Source organism: Solanum dulcamara, chromosome 11, assembly GCF_947179165.1.
Source record: "Solanum dulcamara chromosome 11, daSolDulc1.2, whole genome shotgun sequence".
NCBI lineage: Eukaryota > Viridiplantae > Streptophyta > Magnoliopsida > Solanales > Solanaceae > Solanum > Solanum dulcamara.
The window spans coordinates 33,808,366-33,822,705 of NC_077247.1; the positions used below are offsets into that span (position 1 = coordinate 33,808,366).

General features: G+C 36.2%; 1 protein-coding gene across 1 annotated transcript; it reads right to left on the bottom strand.

The window, feature by feature from the left end:
- Window positions 1–6,202: 6,202 nt before the first annotated feature.
- LOC129873395 (protein EARLY-RESPONSIVE TO DEHYDRATION 7, chloroplastic-like) lies at window positions 6,203–13,873 on the bottom strand. The gene is made up of 5 exons (XM_055948482.1): window positions 12,925–13,873; window positions 11,100–11,266; window positions 8,381–8,465; window positions 7,711–7,951; window positions 6,203–6,620 (listed from the first exon to the last, which is right to left on the bottom strand). Exons 1-4 carry the CDS (start codon window positions 13,827–13,829, stop codon window positions 7,750–7,752), a joined length of 1,359 nt encoding a protein of 452 aa, XP_055804457.1. The 5' UTR covers window positions 13,830–13,873; the 3' UTR covers window positions 6,203–6,620; window positions 7,711–7,749.
- Between the last annotated feature and the right edge of the window lie 467 nt (window positions 13,874–14,340).

A 14,340-nucleotide genomic window follows, 5' to 3' on the forward strand; every position in this document is an offset into this window, starting at 1 on the left:
CAAAATTACTCGATGAAATGGGCCTCATGTCCGAAAAGGTATTCACCATCAATTTCTTTGGTAACAGAACCAAGTTTGTGTGGGTTATGAATTTGGGCAGTTCAGCACCACAAAATAAAGCTTTTATCATATTGCAAATGTCATCTCCCACAATATCCCACGTGTCTTGATAAAAAGCTCATGTCATTCCATCTGGACCTCTTACACTATGTTTATTGAGTCCCATTACTATTGCTTTTACCTCCTCCTTGCTGGGGCATTTTTGGATTTCTTCATTTTGATCATCATTGATCATTACTGGTATCTCATTCAGCATGTCATAGCTATCAGCTTTATCTCCTATTTTAAACTAGTTCTTAAAAATTCCACTGAAGCATCTCCTATCTGATCCTGTTTTTCCATCCATTCTCCTTCCTCATTTTGAATTCTTTTAGTCCTGAGTCTACTTCTTCTTTCTTTGACTATGATATGGAAGAATTTTGTATTTCTTTCACCATCTTTGAACCATTCAAAACCTGCTTTCTTCTTCCAAAATTCTTCCTCTCTCTGAAGCTGCAAATATAATTCTGCTTGGGCTTTCTGTAAACTTTCTCTATTTTCTTTTGATGAATCAATCTCAAATTGGGACTCCCATACCTTAATGATATCTTCCAGGGTAGCAATTTCCTGGAAAATATTACCAAACTTTTCTTTGCTCCATTGTGTCAGTGCCTTTTTAATCTTCTTTAATTTATGCTGAAATAAGATTAATGGATTGCCTTCAAAGTCTGCCTTCCAATGTTGTGCCACTACCTTTTTAAAAGACTCCTCCCTTAACCAAAAATTTAGAAACTTGAAAGGTCTGACTATATTCTCATTCGTAGTACTAAATTTTATTAAAAGGGGGGAGTGGTCTGATTCGCTTCTAATTAGATGCTCAACCTCCGTTACAGAAAACATATTACTCATTTCATCATTGCATAAAATTCTATCAAGCCTTTTGAATATGCAATCCTCTTTTGTTCTTCCATTCCACCAAGTGTATTTGCTCCCTTTAAAATCTTGATCCTCCAAATTACAAACATTGATACAATGTTTGAAATCTTGTATCTCTTCAGCTATTACTGGTAGACCCCCTAGTTTTTCCTCTTCATTAATGATGGTGTTGAAATCTCCACCCACCATCCAAGGTATTTGACTTGTGCCAGCTATGTGTCCTAGGGATTTTCATAATTGTAACCTTTCTGTTATTGTACATTTAGCATATACTAAGGTAATCATTACCTTACCATCTTGATTCAGATTTCTAATCTTCAATGTAATTTGTTGCTCTTCATTCACCATTACTGCATACTCTACCTCTGCCTCCATGAAATCCCATATTTTACCATCAGAGTTAGCCACAGTATACTGTATTCCGAACTTCTTTCGATACTCCTCCATCTTCATTATGTCTTGAAATGGTTCCATGAGCCCAATTAAACAGAAATTATACCTCTTATGTAATGTTATTAGTCTAGTGAAAGCCTTTTGGGTATTCACTGATCTAATATTCCACACAGTGCATTCATTGTGACTTGGTGGATTTGGACACTATACTTCTTATTTGTCTTACAGTTGCTTGAGGATGCCTTTCTACTGCTCCCTTCTTTCTTTGTTTTCCATGAATCTCCTTTAGTTTCTCTATCTGTTTTGGAGATAGGTTGCCTTCTCTTGCCACTCTATTGAGTGTCTCCTCCAAATCTTCTGCATCAATGTTTACTTTCTCCTTGTTACTGACTGTCAATTGATTCTCCACCTAAATTGGTTTTGCCACTTCTGCTATAATAATTGTTTTGTTATAATCTTCTTGGCTGCTTTCTTTTATTGTCATTTCCTCCTGCTGTTGGTTGCTTTCTTCCTGCCTGGATTGTTGCTCATTTTCAGTATTCTCCTTGGAGACTTCATTACTTGAGCTCGTACTCATGCATGTATTCTCTTTTTTTCATTTTGTGGAGTTTGTTCGGGAGTTTTTGTAAATTTCTGATTCACCCATTCTTTTGTACTTATTTTCTGGTCGTGTTTCTCTCCTTGATTCTTTTCTTCATTCTGCTCTTCCTCTATTTCCTTCAATGCTTCGAAAGAATTCTTTTCCTCTACTTTATCCTCCTCTTGTTCATTAATCTACCCTAGTACATGACCATATCTATCCCTTTTATACCTGCTTTTTCTGGTGAGCCATTGATAATTGTCTGTAATGTTCCCCACTACTTTGCCACTCGCTAGCACCTTTCTTTGTCCCGCTTCTGTCCCTTCTGTTTGTCTGTTATCATCATTCTCCTCCTTATTCTTCCTCATCCCTTCTTCTTGCAATTCTGGATGAATATTCCAGCAATTATCCTCATTATGCCCTTGCAAACAATATTCTCTACAATATTTGGGCATATAGTCATACTGAATCTTTATCCACTTCGACTTGATCTCCCCAGTGTTACCATCTTCTTCATTGATTTCAACCCTTTGAGGTAATTTAGCTACCAGATCTACTTCCACCTTTACTTTAGCAGTACTTGGTCTTGTTTGATTTCTTGTAGCCATATCAACTGTTAATGGTTTCCCTACTGCCGATGCAATGGAGAAAATTGCTTCCTTGGAGAAAAAATTCGGTGGCAGATCTGGCATCGAGATCCATGCTACTCCTATTGTTGTTTCCATATCCAGTTCAAACCATGGATCCCACTTCAATGTGCGCATCTGCCAGTACATCTCCTTTGCTTTGATATAGTATGCTGAAGTAGATAATAACTGGACGTAATCTTCCAATAATGAGAGCCTAATAGGAATATGCCGGTTGTCCAATACGCCTATTGTGCTTTCTCCTTTTATTCCACACTGTTTAGGTATTATCTTCCTCAGTTCTCCTATTTCCGGCTTTCCATAGGAAAACTTTCCGATAAGTGCATATTGAAGATTTTCCTGTATGATAAGGCTCTTGATTTCGGATGATTTCCATGTAATGTTTGGTTCTCCTTGAATCATTGTTACTGGTTTGGGAGGAACTCGAGTTCCCGTCGGATTGGTGGATTTAGGTTTAAGCATGTCGACATAATTTGTTCCTACCACCTCTAAGCTAGGATTTTTGGGTGAATCTTTCGATAATAGTGGTGGGAATTCCTCCGGTATTAATCCACCGGAGGTAGTGGCCATCTTGGCCGCCGATGACCAAAGTTTGCACAGAGATTCCTTGAGATAAAGAATAAATTGATCTCCCCTATTTGGTAGTTAATGGTAAAGGAGAATAATTGAGCGAGCAATACTGTCAATTGCTATCTGTAGGAGAATTTAGTTGCAGGTACACTTACCTCAGTATTTTCGGTTCAATTCTTTTCACAACTTGATTTTTTTCATCATTTTTCAATTAGTTGCGTGAAACTCCAAGGGCAAGTTCCAAATCTTAATACGGGGTTTTCATTCACAAAATTTCAACTTTTTTTTCCAAGTATTAACTCATGTTTAAACACAGTTTCACTTGTACCATTATTTTTAACTTCAACTTCAAATACTTTTTGCTCAAAAGACCTACCGTAATCACCCCTCTCCAAAACTGCAACAGCGTTATCACTAAGTCTAACTGATCTGATACTGCTGCAGATTTATAACAATAATGCATGCCAAGAAAATTAGAGTTTGCAAATTGGATGACTTGTGGTCAATGTAAACTAGAATGGAAGCTGTGAGGAATAATCAAGTGTTGCTGAAACCAAGTCCAGTGATTAATTTAATTCAACATAACAAATAACCAAACTTGCTCACAGTTTACTGCAGTTGGGTTGATGCTCTCACTAGTATATACGAAAATAATATGAAGAGGTCAGAACAAATGGCTGTGTGTTTTCTAGTGATGCCTAATGGCCATTATATTGCTAAGAGCTGCTCTTCTCCACCACCCTTGTATGACACCACTTCTCTGATCAGCCAACATACTGCTTCACAAGTATAAAGGAATATCACATTGATTGATACCTAAGAGAAAAGAAAACACAACACAGTGTGGTGTATATTTCATCTATGAAATTAATAATATTACTAGTCTAACCACACCACTTATAATTTAAAACAACATTTCTACGCTTGAATTTCTCTTTTGTGACCTGGAGTGGCTGGGGAAGAAAAAGCAGAAAAGCAAATAACACAACTTAGAGACATAAAAATTGGTCAGAACAGAGAGAACAAAAGACGTTTACTTCTTTCATGATACATCGAATTTGAGGCAATATTTAAAGGAGCTTAATTACCAGAGCTTTGCCGGTGTATGATAATTTTAATTAAAAGATGATGTATTTGTTAGCAAAATGATTTAAATAGCTGCATCTCCTTCTGCATTTTCTAAACACTAATTTAATTTTCCTAGTACTACATCCAATTCCTTATAAAACTTTGCTTTGAAAGATTAGAAATTTCCAGTATGTCGATGGCGTGAAAATAGCATTATTTGATGTTAGATTAAGAAGATAAATTTAGCTTAAAAGTTCATAAATATTATTCAACACTAATAGATTGAACTTATCCAATTTATTGAAAAAGTCCTGTATATATTCTCTATAGAATTATATCATAGTCACCAACTACTATAATTAATGAGAGAAAATACTCTCCTGTTGGTAAATATGGAGGCACCTATCTAGACAATATTCACGTTGAACTTATTTAGTAGTATTTCTTTTTATCAGATTTAATCTGTTGGTACCTATCTCATATATTTTTGTAAACTAAATCTAGTTTATTCTGCACATCTCTAAAATTTGTAAATTACATTGAACATTGAATCCTTTCTATTTTTGGTAGAAAACAATTAAAGTCCAAATTGCTTTATAATACTAATTTTTATTTATATTTAAATATTAAAAGACAAAAATAGTTACCTAAAATGGTTATCCCAGAGGAAGTGTATATTAGTTAAATACCAGTTCCCAATCATAAAAAAACTCGAAAGTTGTTCAGCGTTGGTTTCTCTATATATAATACATAGCGAAGGGTAAGGTGGAGTATTTATTTTCCTTCTACAATATCCTCACTAATTGTTTTCGGTAAAATATGGAGATGAATTTTGATGATGAACAAATCATGACCTCTCTTCTTAAATTTGTTACTGGTATGCCTGTCCAAATTCAACTTGTTCATTTGTATGGCAACAACAAACCTTCTCAGTTAAAGAAAAAAACAGGGAATGGTAAGAACTTCAATAGGGGAATTGTTGGCGGTGGCGGCTCATGGAAAGGAGTCGACAATAGTAAACCAGTTTATGACAAGAAAAGATCACTGATTGGATTCAAGAAAACTTTCCGTTTTGATGAAACAAATCATGTATGGAATATGAAAGAATATCGTCTTTCTGATGAAATACTAAAATTCGACATGAAGAGGAATTTGTTGTATGTCGCATTACGAGGAGTGTCAATTCTTCTCAGGTTATCATCCCTACGGTTTGTCTCCCAATTTCTTCATCACAACTACAAGAAACTGTGAAATCCTTGGTTCAACAAAATCAAGATTTGGGACAAACTAGTGCTGCAAATGTAATTCCATCTGATGAGTTGAACAGTATTTTGAATGGGAACATCAGCCAAGTTAGTTTACTCCCAAAAGAAACAAAATCGCCTGCTGCAAAAGAAGAAGAATGCTCTGTTCATCCAGATTATGACATTGCTACTTACCACAAAGAACTTGATGCGTATGCTGCCTCTGTACTCGAAATAATGATTCCTTACATTACGGAACCACAAGAAGATGAAGCTGATTCTATCCCACTGTTCTGCGAAGATTTTTATATTGGTTATACAGATCTCTGGAGTTAAGAATTCGTGATAGTTGTTGATACAACTCAACTCTTACAATTTTCTTTGCCCAATTCACTTTTCTTTTTACAGCAGTCCTTTACTTCGTGGTTTCTGAATCTGGTTTTGAATTTTTTTTAATGAAAATATTTCTTAAAAGGTCTTCTACATGAAAAGAAAACCACTCTGTTTGAAGAAAAAAAAGGGTGATTAATGGTTAGCTGCATGAAACACTTGCGGCAAGTTCCAAATCTTAATATGGATTTTCATCCACAAATAGTTATACCACTAAGGCTAACTGATCTGCTACACTGCAGATTTATAACAATAACACCAAGAAAATTAGAGTTTGCAAATTTGATGACTTCAGGTCAATATAAACTAGAATGGAAGCAGTGGCGAGATAAGTCTTGTTAAACAAAAGTACAAAACTATGACTGAGGTGAACTGTTGTTGCTTACACTAGGTCCAGTGATTAATTTAATTCAATATAACAAATAACCAAATCTTAATCTTGACTAGTTGGTATCACCTAAAAATAAAATTGAAGAAAAAGAATGGAAACTTGAACTACTTCACAGTTCACAGCAAGTGGGTTGGTGCTCTCACTAATATATATACACACATACACCAAAATAATATGAAGAGGTCAGAGCCAATGCCTGTTATCTCGAGTGTTTTCTAGTGATGCCTAATGGCCATTGGTAAGAGCTGCTTGTCTCCACCACCCACAATGGAACCAGTTTACTCATCAGAGAAGCAGCTAAGTTGAGCTTTTCGTATGACAACATACTGCTTCACAAGTATAAAGGAATAGCGCATTGATACCTAAGAGAAAAGCAGAGACAACATAGTGAGGTCCATGTGGTGTCTATTACATATGCTAAATCATAACGAATTGCATTTTGGCATGTCATTCCAAAATTAACTTCATATTCCAGATGTCAAGCAAAGACACCGCATGAAGTAATTAAGAACAAATTGGAATCAAAACACATCTTTCCTGATAGCAGCAACCTAAATAAACACACAAAAAAGTTGGAACTGGAGTTAGGTTAGCTAATATGCAGAAGCCTAAACAAGGACATCTAGATTCTACAAAGATTAACCAGTAATTAACTCCAACTATTGCTAGTAGCACTAACTTTAATTCACTTATAATCAATATAGATAACTCAACCATAGAACTTCAAAGGGATGAGGACCATGACACACACAAAAAATCTCATAAATCCATCTTCTTCTTTTTTGGGATAACAGCGGTGTCCGATCCAGCTTGCATGACTATTCTATTAGCTAACTGCTATTTCCCCAGTCCACACCAACACAAATATCGGGTTTATTATTTCTGCTGGGATTTGAACCCTGATATCCAAAATTTGCACCAACATCATAGACCTCACCCTGCCCTCCTAGATCCGTCTCTTGCTTACTTTTCTTTAATAATATTAGCAGTCTATCCCACACCAGTAATTGCCCCGCGCTCCCCTAATAACAATTCATTGAGTACTTTCCTTTCCAGTTGAACCGACATGAGTGCATCATCCTTGACAATAGTATCATCATAAAATCTAAACTACTAATAACCGCAATGACAAAATTGTGCAGAAGGAAAAGAAGGTTGAGGGACTCTTTCAGAAGAAAACCATTAATGCATGATTGCAACCCACCAACATTGTACTTTAACCTAATGATGAAAGCTACTGTTCAAACAAGATGCAAAAGTATCTTCCACTGTTGATTACTCCTTCTACAAATAACACACAAAATCCAGAGGGTAGAAAGTACAGATGGAGAATTTGGGTGGACATTATAATTTAAAACAGTATATCTACAACAACGACCTATATTCTTATCATGACTAATAATATCAATGAATTGAAATATCTAAGAGTGGGTTCTGATTGACAGCACACACCTGTAATGGTAGGTCAAACAAGGTCACATTACTAAGTGACTACTTGGAACTCTTAGCCTTCTTATCAGCTTTAGCAGCCGTAGCAGCAGCTTTTGCAGCAGATTTGGCCAGGGCAGTGGGCTTCACGGCACTTTTGGGGTTCAGTGCCTTTCTGATCTTAAAAACAGCCCAGGCAGTCCCAAAAGCATGACCTGCAGCATCAAGCCCTTCACTGGTTGCCTTAGCTGCTTCTTCTCCATACCTACAAAACACAAAGTTCACTTTTTAATCAAAACTGAACCATTAGAGCTGCATGGCTTTGTCTTAGTCCATTACCCCACTGACAGAGTGTAATAGCACTTAGTTGAGTCCTTCCCTCATGCCCATACTATCGTGAAGAGTAAGAGAACGTGACAAAATAAATAAGAATGTATTGCAATTGAAAGATGGAAGTCTATTACCATATAAATGTCTAGTTTTGGTTTCTAGTAAATAACAGAAAAAAAGCATATCTAGCCAAGTTTACTGATCAATTACTTAATCATAGCTGTCAGCAATGCTAAAGTAGGAAAAAGGTGAGGAGAACAGAAGTTTTTATTTGATTGCATCTCGTATTCTACCCATCTGAACGATCTATTTTTGTTTGGCAAATTTTTCAGATATGTAGAACTCTAAAACAACTAAGCTTCACCTGTGAGAAACAAATTCAGTCGTCACAGTGCCTGATGTTGACATCACATTCTTTCCAGCTACTTCAACGGCATCACATATTCTGCCTATTAACAAGAATTTCTGCATTAGACTTCTTCCAAATTAAGTCACTAACTTGTAAACAAAAAACAAATAAATTGAATCTACTTCTGTGAAAGACAAATTGCATTGCTGTGAGAACCAGCACATATACTTATGTTCAAACCACCAAATATCATCTTTCGGGTCCTCAATATACATATTGTACTCCAACTGAAACACAAGCAAGATGCATAACGTTAATGTCCTTGTCACCCTTATGCCACTTGGCATCCTGAATGAGAGGGGTTGGGGGAGGAAGCAGGAGCCCCCCAATGACCCAAACATAAAACAGTTACTCAAAGTAGTCTGTTTGACAGCCCGAGTGAGGCTGACTTGATCCTTTTTTAACGCAGAAAAGTGCTTTGACCAAGCTTGTCATTATATCCTAAATTGTCTAATGGCGATCAACTCTTTCTTGCCATGGAGGACAAAAATTTAAAAACAACCACAAGAATCCAGAGACATATATAATGAACTGAAATTCCCCCTATAACAATGAATTAGACTGCACGCTCCTCCATTCAAACATTGCATACTACAGCATTGTGCACAGCAGCAATTTTTGCTAAATTCCTGTAGCATACAGCAGTAATACTTTGTCTGATCAGGAAAAATTGATGATATGTTTCATGTTTGAATTGAACGATTAGCTGAGAAAGGAAAGGAGGGGAATGAGAGAAGAATGGGAGTGATAAAGCTTTTAAAGTTCTGATGGACTTTAGAAAGAGAACAAAAGGAGAGATGGGAAGGGCAAGGTACTGAAATTAAGATTGAATCTTGTATCACCTATATCTAAAGAGCAAAACTAGGAAATTGAACCTGTTTTATTCACACTTGGGTAATCTAAAAGGGGAACTTTGTGAATAAAATGAGTTACAGTTAGATGTTGAATTATATCATAAGAAACCCAATGAAATAATAGACTATAACCGAAATCAGTAATTGAAAGATCACTAATTCAAGGCCTCCAAATCCAGTAGGGGTGTTCAAAGATAACCGATAAACTGAGGAAAAAACTTGACTTGTGGTTTGGTTTGACTTGGCTTAGTGTTGGAAAGAAAAACCCGGCCATAATTAGTTTGCTTGGTTTTAACTAGAAAAAGTCAAACCAAAATCAAACCAAACGGGCAATATATTTATGCAACAACATACCCAGTGTAATCCCACAACTAGAGTCTGGGGAGGATGGTGTGTGTGCAAACTTTACCCCTACCTTGTGAAGGTAGAGAGATAGTTTTCAAAAGACCCTCGACTCAAGTAAAGCTGATATAATATTGATACAAATTTTATAGATATTTTATACTTTTAAATATTTATTATAATATAATTTGTAAGTATTTGTTAAACTTTTTCAAAATTCATGTTTCTTCACATATTACTTCAAGTTTTAACTTAAAATATTTGATGGTACAATAAGTTTTTATAGAATTATAGCCTACAAACATCAAATAACTCAAATAAAACCCAAGCCAAACCATGTTCATTTTCATTATCTCTTATTAATAGTACTTGTTTTATGGCTTTCATTATCTTTGTTGTTGGTGACACTATATTTTAGCATAATGAAATGACTTATTTCACATTTTATTTCTTTGGAAGTGTCATATAATTGTTGTATCTTACTAGGACAAAAAGAATATATGGAAGCATTACTTACATGTTTAGTGTTTCGGAGACTTTACCAAAAACCCTGCGAAAAAACCAAAGATTGAAAACCCTCCAACTCTTGTTGGTTTGATTTGCCCCCTTAGCTCTTACATGGGTTGGTTATATGGGAGGAGAGAAGTAGGAGAGTCTTTGAAGGGATTAAAAATGACTTTGTATATTTGAGGTAGTCTCTTGTTTGTAACTTATTTTTGGGTCACATGCTTGTATATATGATTGTGTAACTTTTGTAGAGAAATATATTCTATAGCGGAGTCTCTACTTTTTGGTATACTGCTTGCATATAGGAATTTTCCCAATAATTTATCTACCTTATCCCCCAAAGGAAATGTGATTAATTTTCTGATTGTTTTACATATGTTTCCTCTACAATTCCCCAGCACTCTTAATTCATGAAAACAAGTGCACTTTACAAGAGACTTTCCTTTTTCTTATGTCATTTTATTTTACTTTTTTTATCTAGGAGACAAGGTTAAATTATTGTTTGAAAGTTTCAAGAATGGGTCGCTATTGAGTACAGGGAAAAAGAAAGAATTGGGAGAAAAAGGAAAAGAGAATAATATCACTCATTGTTGCTGATGTATATGCATTAAATATGCTATTTTGCTGAATGATAACACTGTATAATGAATAAATGTTTTTCCAGTTAAACTTAGTTCATTTACATTAAGACAATTGATGGAAATCTGTTAAGGTTTATTCTTTTCCCATCAGACATATCCTTGACGCTATGAATGGCCCAACACTGTCTAAACATGACGTGTAGGCTAATCCATTTGACTGTGATAATGACAATATAGCCATATAGGTATTATAAAGCTATGCTTGAATTTCTTTTTTGTGACCTGAAGCAGCTGGGGAAGAAAAAGCAGAAAAGCAAATAGCTGAACTTATAGACATACAAATTCCACAAAATTGGTCAGAACAGAGAGAAACCAAAAGAAGTGACTTACTAAATCCATCAAGAGTGGCAAGAACCATTTCCCCTGGAAGGAGGCTAAAGAACTTTTTTCCTGCTTTGGTATTTGCAAGGGACCTAGTGAAGAATCCTGAAACCTTCACAGCTCCAGATAGGACTCCAACTGCCACTTTCTCCGTCATTTTTGTCACTCTCTTAACCCTGAAAAAACATTCGAACAAATAAGTCAGTCTTTTATTTATGGGTAAAAGCTTTTATCTATATGGTACCAAGATGGTACAGGATCAAGTACAAGACAAAGCTACAACATCTCCACCACATTAATACTACTTATTCCCCCCTAAAAGATCTAAAAAAAGCCAAATATTGGTCCCATCCTATCTAGAGTACTGCTATAACACCAAAACAAGTTTTTGATACATTTATTTTTACTCTAGCAATCTGCGGTCTTTTCCCCTCAAAGCATGTCTTGTTCTTTTCCAGCCAGACAGTCCAAAATATGCAAATGGGAATAGTCCTTCATATCTATTTCACACTTCTCTTTACTCTTTGAGCTCGCCAAACTTCCAACAAACAATTGATCTTCTGCGGTATAACCAGACACACCCATAATGTTCAGAAACAATTCCCAGCATTGTCTTGAGAAACTGCAATGTAGGAACAAATGCTCAACTGTTTCCTGCTCCCTATTATAATAAAAACATCTGCTGCACATGGAATAGCCTCTCCTTTGCAGGAAATTTTGGTTTAAACAAGTATCCCTGGCTGCTAACCAACCAAAGCAGGCTTATGATACTTTCCCTTTCCCAGAAGTGGAAATAGATGAAAGAAAACTTTTTGAGCTGCTTATTTCCATACTTATCTATCATTAAAACTCTAACGTGGCAGTTTCTCATGCTACAGTTTTAGTATACCAGATTTTAGGATTTATTGGCATTTGCAGTAACAAGGAACATCATCAGTAATAGAAACTAGTTACACTCAGATGAACCAAAATTATCTTGGTCCGATAGATGGATGTTAAGGACACATTATTAAAACTGAATAACAGTTTTAACAAAGTTATAGCCAAAACAGTTAACAAAGTCATACATAAACTTTCATAGTCCAACAGTTTGCTTGGATTAGCAAAATCTCTAAAACACCAAGAACATTTCACATCATCCTATTCTGGCAAGTGGATTATTGCATCCCCTTCTTTCCACATTCAGAAACTTAGAATCCATCGTATCCTCGTATTTCTTGTTCTATATTCAGTGTAAATCCCACTCCCACAAGTGTGGTCTGGGGAGGGTGGTGTGTACACAGACCTTAACCCTACTTTGGAAAACAGTCAAGAGATATATAAAAGAGTCACAATCGATATTACCTTGTAATGACTAAAATTAGAAAATTCACTCAAAATGACCTAATATCAAGCAATCATCACTCAATGAAAGTTTGTCACAAGAAAACAAAAGAGAGCAATGTGTGCACGAAAGAGAAAGGCTAATTTTTTCTAATTCAACACTTTCACAATCACACCTTCAACTGACATTGACTCATCCCATCGTTAAAATACTGAAGGCAGTCATGTATTACAGTGGGGCTACAAAAATTCTCCTCTACTTCGATTTGCCTGCTTTCCCATGTGAAGAGAACAAACAGAAGCTCTTCCCTTCACATTCCACCTCATAACCCATTAAGAATTCAACAGGTAGTCTCACTATACTTAATCTTACTTTTCAAAACAGTCAAGAACTCAAAAGATAGCTTATCAAAACGATAAACAACAACAGCAAATTAAAGATATTTAGCTAATCATCAAGTCAGCCAAGGAAGAAAAGTCAAAAGTCAGTCTAATCCTAAAAAGGCCATACCTTTTGATCCTCTTCAATGTCTCAGGACTGATCTCAGTCTTCGCACCTGTCTTAAACCTGTTCTTCAGAACCTCATTCCCCCACTTCAATCTATCTGCAGTAACATCTCCACACCACAAAATCCCCTTTATCAAGTGTCCTGAGCCTGAAGCAACTAACTTTGCCGCCGTGGCATTGTACTCCTCCACATTGGGCGCCAATGTGGTCCAATACGCCGCACATCTCTCTTCCAACACCTCCTTCTTCTTCTCCGACTTTAAATCCGCCGGTGACAACTCCTTCGCCACTGGTCCACCCAATGCCACCGCGGCCTTTTCCTCCACTTTCTGCACTGCAAAGTTGCTGTAATTTTCCAAAATGCCATCCAACTCCTTCAATAATTTCTCCTGTCCCTTGGAAGCAATCGTCAAACCATAATTCAACGATTCATTGGCTGAGTCACTGACAGATGACTCTTTATCCGATTCATCGTCTTTGGGAGCTTGAAATGAGAAAAAGTAATGCGAATCATCGAGCTTTACCGCGGCAAGGTCCTTAGTCAAGGGCCACTGGATTTCATTTCCAACACGAACAAGTACAGCAACAATATTGTTCCCTTGTCGGAGACGATGTAGGAATAAATCGCCGGTGGCGAGTTCAACGGAATAGTGCTTGTCGATCAAATGAAGAATGGAACCGGGGATAACGAGAAGGGTTTCTTCGAGGGTTTCAGGAGGGACAGATGGTGAATAATGTTGTTCATCAGGGGTAGTTTGGTCATTTTCGGGGAAGAGATTTTCTACAAGGTCATTCATGTCGATGGTTGGGTAAAGATTTTGGCGAGAGGTAGAGGATGGGAAAGGGGCATTTTGGTCAATTACTACCTGAGGATACATTGAAGAGGAATTAGGGATTTTGGAAGCCATTGAAGAGGAGTGATGAAAGTGAATGAATAGAAGAAAAGGTAGTTATTGACCAAACGCGTTAAAATACGCGTGATTGGTAGTTGGCAATATTAACTGTCTTGGGAATTTCCCGCGCAACTACCCAAGTGTACATGTTTTCAATAGGATACAACAATAATTTCCCAATAAAATAGTAAATGATTAACTTTGTACCATATTATATTTACTTATTCATTATATTAACTGTCTTGGGAATTTCCCGCGCAACTAACCAAGTGTACATGTTTTCAATAGGATACAACAATAATTTCCCAATAAAATAGTAAATGATTAACTTTGTACCATATTTACTTTGGAATATTACTCACTTTCGTCCATCTTTACTTATTCATTATATTAACTGTCTTGGGAATTTCCCGCGCAACTATCCAAGTGTACATGTTTTCAATAGGATACAACAATAATTTTCCAATAAAATAGTATATGATTAACTTTGTACCATATTTACTTTGGAATATTACTCACTTTCGTC

What these genes read in the sequence shown, in the direction of transcription:
- LOC129873395 (XM_055948482.1), bottom strand. Translation starts at nt 13,829, where the DNA reads ATGGCTTCCAAAATCCCTAATTCCTCTTCAATGTATCCTCAGGTAGTA. An exon ending in TGCCACTCTTGATGGATTTA is followed by an intron (nt 8,466 to 11,099) that starts GTAAGTCACTTC and finishes TCTTGTTAATAG; the next exon opens with GCAGAATATGTGATGCCGTT. An exon ending in ACTGAATTTGTTTCTCACAG is followed by an intron (nt 7,952 to 8,380) that starts GTGAAGCTTAGT and finishes TGTGTTTTGTAG; the next exon opens with GTATGGAGAAGAAGCAGCTA.